This window comes from Maniola jurtina, chromosome 1 (assembly GCF_905333055.1).
Source record: "Maniola jurtina chromosome 1, ilManJurt1.1, whole genome shotgun sequence".
In the NCBI taxonomy this organism is placed as follows: domain Eukaryota; kingdom Metazoa; phylum Arthropoda; class Insecta; order Lepidoptera; family Nymphalidae; genus Maniola; species Maniola jurtina.
The window spans coordinates 10,240,802-10,261,529 of NC_060029.1; the positions used below are offsets into that span (position 1 = coordinate 10,240,802).

Sequence of the window (20,728 nt, forward strand, 5' to 3'; positions counted from 1 at the left end):
TTCAAATGCACATGTAGAATAGAATAGAAGTATTTTTTAATTCAAATAAACTTGTCGAATGCATCTATGCATTGGTTCGGAACGTCTGTCCTACAGAGAAGAACCAGCAAGAAACTGGGTGTCTATCGTGAAAATGTTCCACAACAGGAATCTTTGTAAATAGGTTGTATGATGTATCCTAAATACTTATGTCACTCATTTATATTTGCTATTTAAACATTTGAAAACAAGCATGGACTAAGCGTAGGTACCTACCTATTATTGTCTTGTGTAAGATCACTGTTTGTTTACATTGTGCCTTCAAAAACGAACACATTTTTCTGTATAAGTAGTTAAAGGTACAGTACATACATAAGTAATTAGTAAGTACATATTATTATATTTAATTTTAATCTATGTATTTTTTAATCAATAAATTCGTGGTTCCTGTTATGCGTTAATTATTATTTTTATTTGTTCGTATCGTAGTGCATTTGTTTTCCTTTTCAGTTATTTTTCTAATATTTTTTTGGGTATATACCTAGATAGGGGTACATGGTTTACCTACGTAAGTAAAATATGTTTAAAGATTTAGGTTTCAATTAGAAATAAATGACTTGATTACACATTTGATCAATTTATTACATACACCTTTTTTAAGGTTCCGCACCTCAAAAAAGGAACCCTTATAGGATCACTTCGTTGTCTGTCTGTCTGTCCGTCTGTCAAGAAAACCTATATAACAAGACGGCGCGTCGCGGTTTGTACCTATATTACAGTACAATCTATACCTACCTACATACCTCTATCAGATGTATGATAGCGGAAGGTTGGCGCCCGACAAAAGTGAAAGGAAATGACCGAGTAATTATTCTAGATACGACCACTATTCACTATTATACAATAGACACGTGTGATGTGTGCTAGATCAGTGTCATTTTGAATAACTAGGTAAGTTAGGGTAGGTAACTGAATTTGTAACTTTTATAGCATTATCAGAGTGAACTAGAGTGAGGGAACCCTTGGTTTGACCCTGAATCGACGATATCATGTCAAATATTACGCTATGGGTAACGTGAAATCAAAGAAAAATAGGCGTTTCACAGGCTACCTAGCGTCAAATGTACTTACATTTGACGCCTGTCAGTGACGGCTGGCTAAATCAAACCCTGACTAGGGCCGAAACCTAATAGAGCGAACTTTGACTTTGCTCAGACTTAAGACTTTGTTAAAACGAGATAACGTTATATCGCCGATATAAATCTATCCCGTTTTAAAGTCTAAGCAAAGTCAAAGTACGCTCAATAAATCTCAGCCTAGGAATGAGTTTCCGGCATATTGTGACGTCTTAACCACACGAGTATGGATGGCAATAGGTAGGTATATTTTAATTCAATTATTTTCAGTAGATTTTGTTAAAATATATAGATAGGTATCTAACGTAGGTACCTAAGTACATAATTAATTTTTATGAATGACTGCCACATAACTCCCTAACAGGCAAGAGCTCATTATCTCTACACACTTAAGTAGGTACTACAGTTAGTTACCCTGCAACAACTGACTAAATAAGGTACCTAGTAACGTAGGTAGGTATTGTGCTAGATACATAATAATTTTATTATTCCTAAACTAGGTGAAGAGGTAAAATAATCGCTAAGTAGCTATACGAGTAGGTATATACATACACGTGTGTCCGAATACACGCGCCTAAGATTAATAGACCCATATGTGCCATTGCTGAGGGTTGTGGCCTAAAATATAAAAGCCCTGAAAGAGTAAGTATTTTAATAGCCAAACGCCTATTTCGAAGTACTTACCTTTTTTTATTAGAAGGATTACTATTAGAAGTTCACATCCGCGGAAGCGGATGGGGATGCGGATTTTAGGATTTTCAAAGATACTTCAATTTTAAGAAATAAATGAAAATTGATTTTATTTCGAGATTTATAATTGAAGGTTCCGTCGTGTCCCGTTACTTCGCCTGGTTTTTGACAGTTTTTGTCTTCCCGCCTAGAGAGTGCTTTTTATTTCAAGTCCTGCTTTTAATATATGGTGGCCTTTAGACATGACTATAAATTAAGACTGTTACGAAAAGTAATGCAGTTTTTAGAATGCCCCAAAAACTGTTTTGACTGAGCTAGGCGAAGTAAGGGCACAATTCCTAACTTCGCCTAGCAGCGTTTCTATGTTTATTGTCTATAATAACTGTCTCTGAAAAAGCGAAAGACCTATAGATTATGCCGCAAAATCATTTTGAAACGTATATGGCAGAAAACAAAGTTCATTTTAGAAAAAAATTATCGGTAGGCGAAGTTAGGAACCCAACTGCCGTTGTTTCCATACATTTGTTCTTTTTTGCTAAGGGTTGTCAAAAGAAAGGAATCATAAAAAATACATATTAATACTGAACATGGTTTTCATTAAAAAAAAAATACAAATCTTAAAAAGTTTTTATGAAATTTTTAATGAGAAAACTAAAACCAAAATCAAATCTTAAAACTAAATCAGTAGAAGTACCATAAAAAATCAGGCTTTTTTAGAAGGTAGGAAAGCGCACAAAACAAAAAATGTTGCAATAACAAATAGAAACAATAATTTTTGAACAAATTAATTGTATATAACACAATAAAAGTAAGTAGTAAAAATTTTGATTGTCTATATTTTATATACAAACGAAAATAAATCAATATTTTTTCTTCTTGAACAGTACAAAGTACGAACCCACGAGACAGTTTTTTTTTACAGTTTTTTTAAAAATTAAGATTTGTTTGTTCACTTGTGTTGTTGTATTCAGTTGGATAGGTGCCTATTATTATCTATACTAATCTATCTATTACTGATAAATAACATTGAAGTGTCTGTCTGTAATTTCGAAATAACTACCTCATATTAAGCTCATATGGTTATTTGAACGATACCATAACTGAATTACATTTTTTGAATTGTCTGTCTGTCGGTTTGAATGGGCTGATCTTCGGAACGGCTGAACCGATTTTGACGGGATTTTCATAGACAAGTAGAGGGTTGACTAGGAAATAACATAGGGAACTTTTTAACAGACTTTCAAAAAGATAGTTTTGTTTTTCTACCTATGTACACTGAAATCTTCAAGATTTCTGAACCGATTTGTGTATTTTTTTTTTAATCAAAAGAGGAACTTTGCGACAATGTTTCTAAAAAATTTGCATTCCAACTCCTCAATCCTGATGCTGCAGGGGACCTGACCACCAAAACTGATAGGTACAAATGAATTTATCAAAGATTAAGTGACAACCCTAGAGTTAGGCGAAGTACGGTACCATCATGGTGGCCGCAGTTACCTTGTTGATAAATCTTGATGTAACTCATTATCTACATAAGATATATTGAAAACAATTGTACAACATAAAAGACGATAAAGTAGTGATTTTATTTTACAATAAAATTTAGCCATACTTGTCGTAGATTCTTGGCGGCACGTAAAGTTTTTGACCGGTAGAAAAAAACATCTCACTTCCCGCAGCAGATAAATGGCTCTGGTCGCTATTGTTGTAAAGTTAGTTACAAATGGTCAGGAATAGTATTGCCGTAGATAACACTAGTATTGTATTTAGTAGGTTTTGAGCTGTTCGGTTCCCAACTTTAGCAGATTTTTCGATGTTTTTAAAATTAGGCGAAGTATGGTTTAGCAGGCGAAGTCAAGGGACACGACGGTTATTATAAAAGTTAAACCTATATTAATGGATATGAATCCGCATGCGTAAAATTTCCGCATTAATTGATGCGGATGCTGATGTCTGAATTAATGCAAATGTTCCGCATTTGCGGATGCGGTTGCGGATATCCGTAACACGGAATCTGCTGTTTACGAAGGCTCCACACTAGGCACTATGTACGGATTTACCCTGCTTGGTGTACGAAATTGTATCATCGAAAATAATGCCTGATTTGAGACATTATTGTGTTAAAAACATTCAATAAGTATCTACTCAAGGTACATTTGAGGAGAATTTTAAAAATTTACACTAACACAATTCGAAAGGCATTCTTGTGTAACCGGTAGGTATTCACATAACTGCAGCATGGCATTAATCGCACTCGCCACTATTACATCACAAACCTACTTCGCAGTCCAAGGCATGACGCACGTTGCGCAGTGGATATTGTGAGTGGAATAAAGCCTTAATATTTGGATCGAGGAACTAAAAAAAATATAACATACAATACAATCATTCCTTAGGTGATGCGCTCTACAATAGCTGTGACTACAATACGGAATCCATTTGTTTTCAAATAGATACAAAAATGGTACTAAGTAGGTTGCTACAAATGGTAGATACCCACTTGGAATTATTAAGCTAAAAGCTAACCGAGACCTCAGCCGAGATTGGATTTTGATAAGCCTAGGTATCATATTTTTAATGTTATATGTCACGCATATTTTTGATTACGATACTGTGATTGACTCCAATTGACTATTTTTAAAGGAGAAGATAAATTATAAATTAGTTACCTAGGCATTTTGTATTCTATCAGAAAATTATCGAAATACCTATAAACTTAACCAATCTTGAAAAAAGTTCAAATCAAAATTAAATTAACTAACCATGTTTATTAACCATGTTTTAAGTTTATGGTAATATACTTATTAAATATTACATTGCAGTGGAACGTGAAGAATAAACACGAAGAGAGTTTCATTGAGATATTTCAAGATGCCTCGTAATATCGGCAGATGTACAGTTATGTCCGTTCATTGGAAAGGATGTGAGCAAAATGCATTATGGAATTTGAACCCCATACTTCCACAATCGTAAACAATAATGATCCGTTACCCCGGAAAAGAGCACGATTCAAGATAAAGTGCAATGAACCCCCAATATCTGGTTTGGTTATGAATAAACCTTGCAAGTTGCAACTTAGGTATATCGTTCGAATACTTTGCATATTAACACAATCGTAATATGTATTGTGATAAAATCAGTAAGTAGGTAACTGTGGTAGGTAGGTACGTCATCATAGCGGCACGTAATGGGAAAAAAGTTTTCGTTATGTTTAATTTTAACGTCTAATGATTAAAAGAAACATATCAATTTTTGCTAAGTAAGTTATTTGCTTCGTTTCATCTTAACCGTAAAAGAGTTAAGATTCAACAGGCCTTATTGTTTAAAATTGTGATAGAATATAATCTACTTATACCTACCTACCTAATTTTAAAAATTGTAACCCTAACAGTGCTCATGTTTACATAAGCTATAAGCAAAATAATGTTGTGTAATGGAAAATATGTTCTTACATATCATAAAATGTCATAAAAGACTGCAATAAACGCTAGCTCTTACTGTGGAGTTAGTATGTTCAACAAAATATGGCATCCTTGCATTTTTTTATAAAAACATATTAGCCATGCTAATCATGACTAATACCCCCTTTCCCCTCCAATTTAGCTTGTGCCAGGAGTGGGTGCAGGGGTTTGAACCGTCTACCTTTCGGAATTCAGTCCGCTCCTCAACCATTGAGCTATCGAGGCTCTGCATTGCTTTACGTATACTATGCTGACTTTTGTTTTTGGTTAATAGTAAAATATTCTAAAGAATTCCTACCCAGTAGGTAATAACAAACTTCAATGTCGCTCTTGAATTTCATAAATGCACAGTTTTCAATAAATAAGAAATTTTAGTCGTTTGAAGTTAAGTAGCTACCTACCTACAGGCTTTAATTCAAATTGTGAAGCTTATTTTAATACTAGCTGATGCCCGCAGCTTCGCCCGCGTGGATTGGTCAGATCCCCTGCAGCATCAGGATTGAGGAGTTGGACTCCAAATTTTTTTATGAAACAATGTCGCAAAGTTCCTCTATCGATTAAAAAAGAAATTACGCAAATCGGTTTAGAAATCTCGGAGATTTCGGTGTACATTGGTAGAAAAACACAACTCCCTTTTTGAAAGTCGGTTAAAAAAGTAGCCTATGCCCTGGTCAATTCTCTACTTGTCTGTGAAAATACCGTCAAAATCGGTTCAGCCGATCCCAAGATTAGCCTTTTCAAACAGACAGACAGACAGACAGACAAAAATTTTAAAAACGTGTGATTCGGTTATAGTATCGTTCAAATAACCATATGACCTTAATATGCGGTAGTTATTTCGAAATTACAGACAAACACTCCAATTTTATTTATTAGTATAGATTAGCTTTAAAAAATCTACGATGCGACTTGGAATAAAGATATTTTGTGCCTCTTGAATAATCTAAATGAGAACTCTTCACAAATCAAGTTAATTAAATTAAAACTTAAAAGTGAAAATTATTTTAAAATTGTGTTTGCAATATCAGCGACAATTTTTTTCGTATAGAACAAGGCTCTAGTCTCGACCAGCATAAGTTCATAGAAAACGAACGGAAGAGTTTCCTGACTGAACGAGGTAGAGAATCACTTTACTACTTTAGTATTAGATAAATACCTATACCAAGTAGAATGAAGTGGTGATAGCTTAGTGTTTAAGACGTCGCGTCGCCTTCTTAGTCGAAGGTTCTGGTTCGATTCCGGGCACGCACCTCCAACTTTTTGGAGTTATACCTAAGGGGTTTTTAAGCAATTGAAACGAATATCACTTCCTATAACGGTGAAGGAAAGCATCATGGGGAAATCTGCCGTCTTCAAAGGTATGTGAAGTCTACCAATCCGCACTTGGCGAGGCAACCCCTGTGTCATTCTGACTCGTGCTCAATAGTGAGGCGGCAATGGGTTGATCATGATGATGGTTGATGATGAATTATACCATTACAAGCATAAAAATAAAATCCTATTCTATTAATATTACATGTCCAAGATTCACTTATTAAGATACATTTCAGTTATTAATGAAAACAAAGAAACAGTTTCGCATTTTACTTTTCCGAGCAGACACAGTCTTCGCTTCGCTACGCTCTAATTGAATTCAATAAATAGAACGTAACATCCAATGTCACACCGTCAGAGCCGAGAGCCCATGCTATGTGCAAGTGTCGAGTTGTCGACTTGTTGACGTAACACGGCTCCGGGTAAGAACCGCTCAAGCAAGCTCGGCTACAACGAGAAATCGGGTAAATGTAATTCCGCAAAATTTTATCGTAAACTTTGCAAACACAAGAAAGAGTTGTCCGCCAAGCAAATTCTTCGCTTAGGTATTTAAGTAAGTATATGAGATGTAATACATATTACGTTTCTGGGTTTTCTAAATCGATTCTGGTAAAACATATATACGTCTGACACAGAAAATCCCAAGCGCAGATTATTTACGAAGTTCAGAAAAAAACCGGCCAAGTGCGAGTTAAGACTCGTGCACCAAGGGTTCCGTACTCGGGTATTTTTTTTGACATTTTGCACGATATATCAAAAACTATAATGCATAAAAATAAATAAAAAACTGTTTGAATATGTACAAGTAAAGCCCTTTCATTATGATAGGCACCTTACGTGGTATTGTATCTTACTTTGAAAATTAAAACACATTTTAATTTTTTTTAATGGTGTACCCACAAATTCACGTTTTTCGGATTTATTCCTTTACTTGTGCTATAAGACCCAACTACCTGCCCAATTTCATGATTCTAGGTCAACGGGAAGTCCCTACAGGTTTTCTTGAACGGACAGACAGACAGACAGACAACAAAGTGATCCTATAAGGGTTGCGTTTTCCTTTTGAGGTACGGAACCCTAAAAACAGATGGTTAAACCAAATTAGCCGGGCGAAGTTATACCTACTTATTGTTGTGGAAAATTTTATTGAAATGATCAAAGCCATGATCTACGAGATGTCTATAAGTATATTAAAAAATTACTAAGCAACGGAATGATTTAACAGCTCGCAATGAATTGTACCTAGTTATAAACTTATCAAGATGTTGGTGAAAACTTGGCTGTTCATTTTTTGAAGCGTTTCATAATACATTAGTCACGTTACGTTACGGGTTATCGTTTATTATAGTAATAGTTGTGGTAATAGCTCGCACGTGAAAAATAATATTAGATATAACATAACATAATATCCACTTGCTCTGTTAAAATATGCGTATTTTATGGCTCACGGTACGGGGTGGGCAGATAACGTTGACCTAAACTGATGATGACTTATTAAAATTATTAAACATATTTTACTAATAATATACCCCACAAGTAAAGAAAGAATATAGACAAGTAATTTAAACAAGAAGGAAGTAGAATACAATAGCTTATCGATAAGTACCGAATACCGATCACGTTACAGCTCTGCCAGGCAACCTTAGGATTAGGGGAAGTTGAAAAGATTGAACAGCGGGTATAGATATATATTTAAACATCTTCTTTTTCTTTGTCTAGCTCTTATTTATGCATTGTTAAACATAGGCCTCTTCACGTGCAACCTATTCTTCCCGTTGTTGGGCGAACCTCCTCCAAGCTTCTCCCACAAGCGATGTTTTTGAACCAACGGGATGGTTGTCTTTCGACGTTTCTCTAACCGGTACGTGGTCTCCATTCCAGTAGCGAACGGGTCCATCGGTCATCTGTGGTCCTTTAAACACGTCCTGTCCATCTTCATTTCAACCTGGACTCTCTGGATTTCAATGTTAAACTGATATTATTAAATACTTACCTATACGCTAATTGAATTTAAGTACTCAATTTACATCTCGATTGATAACCGACACCTTGGTTTTCCAGTAAGCACGAATGTACATAATATTATGTGATACGGCTACAAAATTAAATGTATTTTCCTTTCTTTCATTAAAATACCGTACGGTTTAAGATTTAGCATCAAAATATTGAGAAAAGTGAGTTTCAATTAAATGATTAAAGATCCGATTGTCGTAATATGCGCGGGCGCAGTGAGCGTCGGCGCGGTGAACAGCGAGCTCGTGTGTGTAGCTTTATTGAGGTGGCCGAGTGTGTGATGTGATCTTATTGGACCACTTATTGTTGACGAGAGGTTATCAATTATCATCTCGTCCTGTTACTCGTACATTCATTCACGTAAAATGGTGAGTATGTACTTACTTTCATTGATTTATCTTTCGAGAGTAGAATTATGAATTCGCACTATTTTGTAACTGTCTTACTGATAAAATGAAACAGTATTATAAGGTATATTTTTGCATTAAAATTGCGGTTGTGACTACAACCTAATATACCTAAGATACCTATGTCATTGATTTAAAAGTTTTAGTCTACTTAGATTGAAAGTAATTTTAATTTTGTAATTATATTATAATAATATAATATGAACTTTCAGTCTGAAATAAAATATTATTTATTTATTAAGTAACTATTAAAGTTATGTTTAATTAAACAAGGTTCATATTAAAATAGATTAACTAACTTTAATACGCCAAATTATTAAATATATTGTAATATTGTACCTATTATTTAATCGTACTAAAAAAAAACGTACGGAAAAAACGTTTGATTCTTTCTAGTTAGGTCGATTGTTAAAATCAATTAATTGGGATACTTACTAATTTTATTTATTAATCTCATAATATTTGTAAAGATGTTTTGCGCTGAAGCAAGCAATTTTTCAATTAGAGATTAACATTTGGTTCCCGCCGAGATAAGGATAATTTACAGTTAATTATCTAAATACACGATACAAATTATACACTCTATTGTTCTGCAGAAAAAAAAACCATTTAACAAATCCCTCAGTCATAACTCTTGAATAAATTACGAAAATGTACCTACTTAGGTAATGTACCTTCTACTACATGTAACATTATAAACTATTTATATTATTTTAATTTTTATCAATGTAAGTACTTAATAAATAAAAATACCGGTCAAGTGCGAGTCGGACCGCACGCGAAGGGTTCCGCACCATCCTACAGGACATCCCAAACCAAAAATATAATCAAAAATTGCAAGTTAATGACGGACAGCGTCATGTTGATATGATTTGATTTACTAAATATTTCGGGAATACAAATCTTTATTTTTTTCATGGTTTTCGGGTTTTTACCTTTACTTCTTGTGCTATAGGTTTGATTCCCGATTCTTGTCAAACAGACAGACAGACAGACAACGAAGTGGTTCTATAAGGGTATCTTTTTTCCTTTAAACGTAACGGACACCTTATTCTGAAAATTTAAGCTTCCTAGCTATGCAGTCATAGCTTCGGTCCGGATGACGCTAGGAAGCTTCGAAAATATCTATGGAAAATTGAACGAAGCACTTCCGGAAAAGGCAGGTAGTGCCACGTCCTTTAGTTTAGATCGTTTTGGCTGTACCGTGCTCCCTGATTTACTTATAATTAAATAATTGCTCAAGCCATGATTGGTCGATTCTTTGAAGTTTGCCTTAGGTATGATATATAAATAATATTTTATTGTAAACATGATACAATATGAGTTTTTATTTCTTTTGAATGAAATCAACATACTCAGTTTTTTTTAAGTAAAATGAATTTACATCTAAATTAATATTTACATCTAAATTGCAATAGACGCCACGTGTTAGTTTTTCATTAATTCACTTGATTTACGATACACTTAGGTACCTGTCTAACATAGTATAACAAATTTCAATACATATGGTATTTTATTTGTATTTAAGTATAGTTACCTATATCTGTAGAACCTGTTACCCGCTGCAATAAAACGATTTTGATTCATTGAAATAAAATTAACGTAGGTTTATACGTAAAACGATTTGGTTAACTCATCAAAAACGTGCCCTAAGGATCAGGCATGTAACCCAGACTTGGCTTGACTTAGCAGGACATATTCATATTGATTTCAAGTAGTTAAGTTAAATTATATTGGTTACAGAGGTATTATTTTCAGTTTTAATGATAATATTATGCATATATTTATAGCTAAAGGAAGTTATTCAATCTTGATAAAATGCCACCGATTCCTCATTCCTATAGCAATTTTAAATAGCTAAGCTTAAGGACTTCAGTTTAATAATTGTACCTATACCTATCTAAAAAACTTAGGTACCAATTGCCAGAGTGAATCGCTAAATGATATTGTAGACAAAAATATGATGCCTACTGTGTAAGAAACATAGATATGTAAGAAATGACAAAAAGCAGGAATCTATGTACAAGTCGTGCTTGAGCCTAACTAGCGTTATCAAAACATGACCCTGGACTTCAGTTTTGACACTTCTTTATACAATAACTGTCATGATTGATGTCACAAATAAAAGCAGTATTAGCGAGTAGGGGCCTAGTTAAACATATACCTACACCTGGTGTTGTCTTCCAAATTAAAAAATATTAGATACTAGATGATGCCCGCGACTTCGGTGGATTTAGTTTTTTTAAAAATCCCGTGTGAACTCTTTGATTTTCTGGGGTAAAAAGTAGCCTATGTCCTTCCCCAGAATGTAAGCTAGCGCTGTTCTAAATTTCATCAAAATTAGTTAAACTGTTGGGACGTGAAAAGCTAGCAAACAGACAGACACACTTTCGCATTTATAATATTAGTGTGGAGTATGGATGGATGGAATATGGATGTAGCAATCGAAGTCGTGAAATCTTATCTTTTGTTTCCAAAATTTAACACATTATTAAAATAATGGTCCACGGCCGTAGCTAGGGGTGGCACTGTGGGGCAATTTAAAATACAAATGTTCTACGAAACGAGCAAGTCTGGCTTTAAGTTGAACCACCAATCTGTTGCTAACTTTTCAGGAATACGACGAAAATCGGTTGACCAGATCCGGTAATATCTTTCTCATTTTTTACTTCCAATCCACCCTACCTGTAACCACCACGGCTGCTCTACCTTAAATTCAACTCTAGTACAACCCTGTGATGGTCGCTCTAAGGGAAGTTATTCTTCTTTTCTTGTTTGGCGGCTTGTTGTAGTGCCAGCCCAGCACAATGCACTTTGCCAGTGTCGAATAGCTTGAGGAAGTTATTAAGCCTATTAATCTGTCTTGGATTTCCATACTGGCTACAATGTAAAAGAGATTGTGGCCTGTCTCAATTGTTTAAGTCATTCGTGACCCTGAATTACGATCTCTACGAGCGATTGTTGTTTTGTTATCCGTCAATTGTTTGTCAAAAAAAAAAGCCGATAAGTTTCCTTTGAACAGCGATATTGTATGATGTAAGTATCTCTATTTGGGGTGAATGATATAATGGCTTTATGAGTTGCAAAAAGTAAAGACGATGATAGTAATTAGTAGACAGATAGGCAACAATAGTATCTAAATTGGAATTATTTAAATAAAATGTAGGTACAACCTATTAATTGTTATGTTTTGTTACGAATTTAGTATGAACGAAGTCAATATATGTAGATATGTATATGTCGAAGCGAAATGGCTTCGACATATACATATCTACAAAATAAACATATATAAAGAGGGACTTCGCCATATCCCGGTTTATGCCATTTCTTTGGCCATATCCATGCGACATACTTATACATACAGCTACGTTCTCACGAGATTCAAAATATAGAAGGAAAATCTCTATAAAAATAAACAGATATTTAAAAAATATCGAAGGATTTAACATCATTAGAATATCCTATACTTAAACCGTAAATCGTAACCAAAAATAGAGAGCCTTTCTGCTTTCACGTCGGGTAAAAAGTTCTAAAGTGATGTTCAAAATGACTGTAACCGGATTTTCTAATGAACATACTTTTTTTACAGGTACGGTTAATTGTATTGATTGCCACTCTAACATGGGGTGTCACGGACACCGTATCGTCACCTCAACTTGTGAAGAAGACCATTTCACTTGAAGAAATAGTGCCTCTACAACCCCATTTTTACCCTGAAATGTTGGCTGTACAGTGGATATCAGGTAAAACTCAGCGGTTTAAGAAGGAGATAAAAAGATCTAAGATTGGATAGATAGATCCTACGATACATAGAATAAAAAATTTTCGCGGTCTATGCTTGACAAATTGTTCAAGTTACTCATAGTTTCAATTTTAACCCGACCCAAAAAGAGGGGTATTATACATTTGACGTGTGTATCTGTGCATCGTAGCTCCTAAACTAAACCGATTTTAATTTAGTTTTTTTGTTTGAAAGGTGGCTTGATCGGGAGTGTTCTTAGCTATAATCCAAGAAAATCGGTTCAGCCGTTTTAAAGTTATCAGCACTTTCTAGTTACTGTACCTTCACTTGTCGGGGGCGTTATAAATTTTTAATTTACACTTGTTATAAGTAATCTTCTCTTAACAGGGTCTATTTGTGATTTTTCAGGATGTTTTGTTAGCAAATTGATATGAAATTCTTTCATTTTATCAGTTTCAATTTCAAAAATCACTGACAATCAAATCATATAAATCATGCATTCTGAAGATTTTACACGTTACATTCTTAACTTAAAAATTCTATTTCGCAATATCGCAAGTTTTAGTTTCTAGTAAAAATACACCACCAATATTTTTATCAAATTGATACACATCGTTTCATCCTAAGACTAGGGTTACGTAATATGTTTACGCTATACAGGAAAATTGCCTTTCAAATTCGATTATTCTATCGGTACTCGTTGCGGCGGTTGAGCTTCGATGTTGATAGATGCCTCAGTTCCAACGAGACGTTCTACTATAACGTCTTTCTTTTCATATATGAAGCTCAGTGGGAACTCCCGACAGAAGTGAAAACTTAAACCTATGGAATAGGTACCTAACGGGTACCTATTTATCATAAAATTTCATAATTTATAGTTCCATGAGAACCGTAACTAACATTAGTTTTTACACATACTTATCACTTCATAACACTTCGAGCACTATTTATATAAACCTTGAAGTTTTTAGTCAAACCAAAATCGCCCAACACACTTAAAGAAGTTTTCTTTTTAAAAACATAGGATTTTTTTTCTTTTTTCCTTTTTTACTATTGATGTAATTCCAATGTGACTACTATTCGTCATGTTGGACAACAAATAAATTTAGGTGATTTAGGTAAACGTTTTTACTAAACATAAGGAAATTACTTAAACAAATTGGAACGGGATCTAAGAATTTAACTCTAAAAATTTTAATTGTTTATAGATACGGAGTACATAGTCGCAGAGCCTGGTGCTATCAATAAGTTTAATGCTGTTACCAATAACTACACCACGATTTTAGACCAATCTGAACTGGTAAGTGGTTTGGTTTTATTTTGTTCTGTACGAATTAATGTTAATATGATTAAAATTCGTACTAAGAATAACCTATAGAGTATAGTACTTTATATACCTATTACCTATAGCATGGATTTCGTCTATTCTTGACATCCTAACAAAATAAACCTTTGGTTTTATTATGGATATTTTCCTTTCAACAATTTTTATTCGACTACTTAATTGTATTTTTTATGTTTATATTTGCAGTACAATTTAAGTCGATTTGCTGTGTCATCGTTTCTGAATGAGCATTATTTGATATTGACTACAAATAGGAGAAAGGTAAGAAAACCTTAACACAATTTATTAGCTATGCATCTACTAGCTTTTGCTCGCGACTTCGTCCGCCGTAGAAATGTAATTTATAGCCTATGTTACTTTTGGATATTTGGCATCTTTATTTTTCCTCTTATTTATATGAGTATTAATTTCTGTAGGTAATTCCATTGTTAGCTAATGTCACACGATTCAAGTTACAAATAAAAAAACCAGACAAGTGCGAGTCAGACTCGCGCACCGAGGGTTCCGCACTCGGGTATTTTTTTCAACATTTTGCACGATAAATCAAAAACTATTATGCATAAAAATAAATAAAAATCTGTTTCAGAATAAACAAGTAAAGCCCTTTCTTAAGATACCCCACTCGGTATAGTTATCTTACTTTGAAAATTTAAACACATTTAAATTTTTTTTTAATGATGTAACCATAAATTCACGGTTTTCGGATTTATTCCTTTACTTGTGCTATAAGACCTAAGTACCTACCAAATTACAGGATTCTTGGTCAACGGGAAGTACGCTATAGGTTTTCTTGACAGACACGACGGACGGACGGACGGACAGACAGATAACAAAGTGATCCTATACGGGTTCCGTTTTTCCTTTTGAGGTACGGAACCCTAAAAATGATTGAAATGAATAAAATGGCTAAAAGTAGGAAACTAGTTAAGTAGTTACGTATTTGTTTTTTCAAAATATCTTTCAGTGCTTTCAGGACTCTGTAGATATAAGTATTTATTTCAATTTGTATAGTCTTACCAAAGTTTTGCATACCCACTACGTTACAAGTGAATTCATGGCTTGTATTTGTTGAGATTCGCTTCGGTAGTCAAGTGCGAATACCGAATACAAATTATACCAGTAATAGTACGTCAGCATTAATGTTTACATAATTGTTTTTAACGATAATATTGTTTACTTACAGTCTATAGTATCTTTATTAAATAAGCTGCCTTGGTTGCAATCTAGCAAGAAATATCGATTGTTTATTACCTTTATAATGGGTAGTCAATATATCTTTCACCTCAAAGCAATTGCGTGTAAGATTTCTGAAAAATTGTTTAGTGACTGGCGGAGTTATTCTTTACCTACATAAAAACATTTTATCATTGTCAATTTACACTCCTTAAACATCCAATAGGTTATAACTCATGAGTAGGTACGTCGTCTATCTATGCTTGAATGGGGACAATTGGACTGGTGATCTTTAGAGACAGGCAATTCGAGGTCAAAGAACTTAATATTGCATGCAAGTGATTATATTATGGGTAGGTAGTTGTATTCAAAACAATTTTCGTTGCAAAGTAAATGGCTTGCGACTATTAATTGAACATTATTTAGTTGTTACTCATTTATATGAAGGTCTTCTGGTTCGTGGGGTTTTGTGAGAATCTGGTATTTTAATTAGGATTTAGTACCTATACTTACATTAAAAAATATTTGTTTTTTTTTAGGTTTACCGATATTCAACTATTGCGGAGTACTCCGTGTACAGCCTCGACAACAAGTAAGAACTTTTTATCAGATATTTATACTTACTTCAAACAACTTCGACCATCATCGCCATGATCAACTCTTCGCTGGGCCACTACTGAGTACAGGTTTCCTCTCGAAACGAGAAGGGCTTAGGCCATAGTCCGGATCGCTGGCCAAGCGCGGATTGGCTGTCTTCAAACACCTTTGAGAATATTATGGAGAACTCTCAGGCATGCAGAGTTCCTCACGATGTTTTCCTGCATCGTTAAAGCAAGTGAATTGATCAACTCCTCCATCATAACTCTTAAAGTAGGTACCTATAGTACAAAACATTAATTATTACCTACCTACCGTACTAATTAATGGTTTTGGCTTGAGCTTGCATCATGCTCTAGCTAATGCCCGGTATGCGTTGCAATGGCTCGATAATTTTTTTGTAAATTATTATTTAAACGACTCTCAATTAACAATTACCAACTCTCTATTAGCAACAACAACTGCACTATTAATATAGGTAATAGGTATGTATTAATTTAGTGAAAAACTCAAAAAAATATCTATTGTCAGGTCCATTGTTAGTATCGGCCAAGGCCCGCTACAGGTGGTCGTATCGAGCAATGACGATTCACTGGCCTATGTGCAGAACAACAACGTATTTTACGTTCCTGATGTCGCTAATCCCGATGTGATAATTGCCCTCACCGATGACGGAGTAAACGGACAAATTTACCATGGCGTTACTGATTGGATATATGAAGGTAATAATTGAATATTTTACCCTAAATCGGCATTATGTGTTAAGGGGCATGAGATGGGTCTGCTCGCGAAATTCTTTGGTTTTTCGCAATTTGTAAACTACAATAATACGACAATTTAGGCTTATGGCATTTTAACTGCGCCCATGGCAGTATCATCCTCACAGGTTTATATAAAAAACATTTCTTGAAAGGGTCCAGTTTAAGAAATTAGCTATAGTATCGATTAATTTGTGAGTAACTCATGTCAAACTCATTATTTTAACTAATTTCTTAAACTGAACACTTTCAAGTAAAGATTTTTATGTAATCCTGTGAAGATTTTACTGCCATTGGCGGAATTAGAATACCATAAGCCTACGTTGTCGGGTCTGCCCGCGAAATTCAAATTTCGCGGGCAGACCCGTCTCATGCCCCTTAAGTAAAATACTAAAAGAATGTTATCTTACTGAATCTTTAGGTGCTTTTCATAAAGATAAAAACAATTTCTTAAATTTCAGAGGAAATTTTTAATGCTGCGGAAGCAATGTGGTTCTCACCTAACGGAACCTCCTTAGCTGTGGCTTCCTTCAATGATACTCAAGTAGAGTCTGCCGTGTACCCCTACTACGGGGAGCCTTCTGAATTTGACAACCAGTACCCTCTGATGATACAATTTAAATATCCCAAGGTTAGTTCTTACGTTGTAATTAAATTGTTTTTTATATTATCCTTCGGGATTTCGAGATTCGAAAATATTTTTGATTTGATATTTAAACGGTTTTTTATTTGTCAGGCAGGTCGCACTAACCCTGAAGTACAGTTACGAGTGTTCAAATTAAACGAATCTGATATTGAGGCGATGGTTATACCAGCACCAGTTGACATCGTTGGACTGGATCACATCTTAGGCAGAGTGAACTGGGCGACTGACAAGAACCTGATTGTGTTGTGGCTTAACAGACGACAAAGCATTAGTGTGCTGACTAATTGTGACTTGAAATTGGATAAATGCGTAATTTTGAAACAAGAAACTGAGCCCAGTGGCTGGGTCGATATTCGACAGCCGTTTTTTGATGCATCTGGAACTCAAATGGTAGAAGTCCAACCGCTGTCTTACAATGATCAACGATTTATGCACGTTGGACGTCTTGACTTTAATACTCTGCTCACGGAAGACTTGAGCCCCGGAAATTCAACTGTTACGCAAATATTGGGTTGGAATCAAGAAACTGATACCGTTTATTACATTATTTCGCCTGGGACTGAACCTTGGAAAAGGGAAATGTGGGCTACATCTCAAGGAATTGCTAAATGTATTTCGTGCAACAAACCTCATTGTAGTCATGTCGATGGAATGTTTTCTCCTGGTGGTAGTTACGGTATTATAACATGTAGTGAAACTAATGTACCTCCAATTTCTTATTTTTATACCAGTCAGGTAAGTAACGAAATTAAATACTAGAATAATAATATGGTTATAAAATATACTGTTTTATTTATGAATAACTTGTTACAGAATGATTCTTTCAAACTGCTGACCGACAACTCGGGACTGGTTGAGATCTTAGGTCGCTATAAAATTCCTATGGTCCTTTTTAATAAGATGACTTTAGAAGAGGAAACAATGGCACATATTAAATTGCTTTTGCCGAGTGAAATGGAGCCGGGGAAAAAGTATCCAATGATTGTAAGATTGTATGCTGGACCAGGCACCTCTAGAGTCAAGGATGTTTATGATATGGGTAATTGTGTTTCTGGATTGATAATATTAATATTGACTTATATACTTCAAACACTGTAGATACATAGGTACATACTGAATCACTAGTTTAATTTTTGTGCACGTCGTATAGAAACAACCTGAGAAGACATTTATGCAAGGAAAAAAACGATTATTTCGTAATTTCTGACGAAATCTTGTTTTTTAATTTTTTTTCTTGATGTAAACAAGCATAACTTTTTGGGTGATAGTAGAAATCTTTATTTTCAGAATACTACAACATGTACTTAAGTAGCAATCGAAGTTTCATAGTAGCGTCAATCGATGTGAGAGGCTCAGGCGCGATGGGAGTAGAGGCAATGCACGCGCTGAACAACGCTCTCGGGACCGTTGAAATTACTGATACTTTAGCTGCTATAAGGTAAATTATCCTAGCTTGGTATATACAGGGTGTAACCAGAAAGCAAGCAAAAATGAAGACAGGTGATAGTACTGATGATACTATGAAAAAATTTAAAGATCTCCTATATTTTTTAAAAATTCACAATATATTGCAAATAAAACATCTGACTGACGCTAGAGCGAACGTTCCGTAACTAGGTTATTCGAAGTCAATGCCACGTCGTAGGTAAGGCATTGACCCGAGTTTTGCGCGCTATACAGTGCGGGTCTGAAAAGTACTAAATCATTAAAACTACAAGATAAGCCAAATGGTTATTGGCATTGGATTGTGTTAAGGTACTATAATAATAATAAGTTTTTGCTAGCGTTCTGGTTACACTCTGTATATACAATTATTTTTTAACCATATACCCTCTATAATCTCACGTCTTCATATTTTATGATTCGCTTTCAACATTTTTTTAAGGCGTCTTATCGCAACGTACGAATTCATTGACCCCAAACGAATTGGTGTATGGGGCTGGAGTTACGGCGGTTACGTATCCACCATGCTGCTCATCAAGGACGAAGAGAAAATACTTGCTTGTGGCGCCGCTATAGCCCCTGTTACTTCCTGGCTGTATTATGGTAAGTGATAAAGTCAAAATGGTTGGAGTCTCTTACTATGATTATTTAAACCTTATACATAATTAACCCCCCAAATAGGTACCCATTTAAAAAGTAGGCCTATTTGTTTGTTCAAGTCTAATTGAAACCAATTAAGTTTATTCCTAGCGAGCAAACGAACGGGCGAGTCACGAGATGTTAAGGGATTACCACTACCCATGAACATTTGCAGCACTAGGAGAACCGCCAAAGCGTTGCCGGCTTTTCGGAATTTGTCATGGCCCTTGAATAGCTCCTATAGGGGTTCCGTTTTTCCTTTTGAGGTACAGAATCCTAAAAATAGATAAAAAATGGTTTATTTAATTTTAGATACAATGTACACTGAGCGGTATATGGATACGCCTCAGAACAACCCAGAAGGCTACAACAAGTCGGACCTGATCGTAACAGCTGAGAAGATGCGGGGTCGTCAGTACCTGCTTGTTCACGGCACCGGCGACGACAATGTACACTTCCAGCACAGTATGCAGCTGGCGAAGAAGTTGCAGAGAGCTGATATTGCTTTCGAGCAAATGGTATGAGAGCTGTTTGTTACTAAAATGCCAAGTATTTCCAATAAATTAGAGCAAGTTTGGAGTTAGAGGCCTCAGAAAAAAAATGAAAAGTTTCTGTAAAATTAAGGAAAATTCCTTGCGCTGGCTTCGCTAGATCGCTTATATTCCTTTGTAGATTGATTTTATTATTAATTATTAACTTCATGTACATCTCTGGCCTGTGGAAGGCTTCAGATCCATGAAAAATAAATATAACACTGAAGGTCTCCGACAAGTGTAGCCCGCCGCTAAAATTAGGTTCTGAAAATTAATGTTTTAAATTACTTATTTTAAGTACTTAATGCTATTTAAATACCTAGTTAGAACCCATTAGTTAATAATGGAGTGTATTTTTTCTGTTACAGAGCTACACCGATGAAACCCATTCGTTAAGAGGTGTGAGTCGACACTTTTATCACACATTAGACCGCTTTTGGACGGAGTGCTTTCATTCATAACCGAAAGTATTATTTACCGATTGGTAATAACTTGAAAGACTGTGTTTAATGCTATAGTGATTCATTAATATGAAATTCTTCATGTTACTGAAGATGTGCTGAAGGATTTGACAGACGACAATACAACACGAACAGAACTCGTAAATGTTGTCTGGTGGTAGGCTTCGGCCGTGGCTAGTTACAAAGCCATGCCTTTGCGTGCTGCTGTTACGCGTTGTTTCTATCGAAGCCTTGTATTTAAATAATTTTATTGTGATATTTATAAGAATCATAAAAATACATTTTAAGTTATTTTACCTAAGGATGCTGAGCTAATAAACTGTACCTGTTATATTCCTCCTAACATATTATCAATTCTGTGAAATATATAATAAACATATTATATCATATA

At 34.8% G+C, this 20,728-nt stretch overlaps 1 protein-coding gene across 1 annotated transcript; it reads left to right on the forward strand.

Moving 5' to 3' along the window:
• Positions 1–8,791: 8,791 nt before the first annotated feature.
• On the forward strand, positions 8,792–20,364 carry LOC123880973 (venom dipeptidyl peptidase 4). Its single transcript, XM_045929477.1, has 13 exons — positions 8,792–8,961; positions 12,590–12,743; positions 13,951–14,042; positions 14,274–14,348; positions 15,800–15,852; positions 16,389–16,579; positions 17,077–17,246; positions 17,352–17,996; positions 18,075–18,300; positions 18,549–18,699; positions 19,147–19,307; positions 19,656–19,861; positions 20,245–20,364. Exons 1-13 carry the CDS (start codon positions 8,959–8,961, stop codon positions 20,335–20,337), a joined length of 2,220 nt encoding a protein of 739 aa, XP_045785433.1. The 5' UTR covers positions 8,792–8,958; the 3' UTR covers positions 20,338–20,364.
• The last annotated feature ends 364 nt before the right edge of the window (positions 20,365–20,728 follow it).

Coding starts and splice junctions, on each gene's coding strand:
- LOC123880973 (XM_045929477.1), top strand. Junction 17,997..18,074: donor CTTATTTTTATACCAGTCAG/GTAAGTAACGAA, acceptor AACTTGTTACAG/AATGATTCTTTCAAACTGCT. Junction 19,308..19,655: donor TACTTCCTGGCTGTATTATG/GTAAGTGATAAA, acceptor ATTTAATTTTAG/ATACAATGTACACTGAGCGG.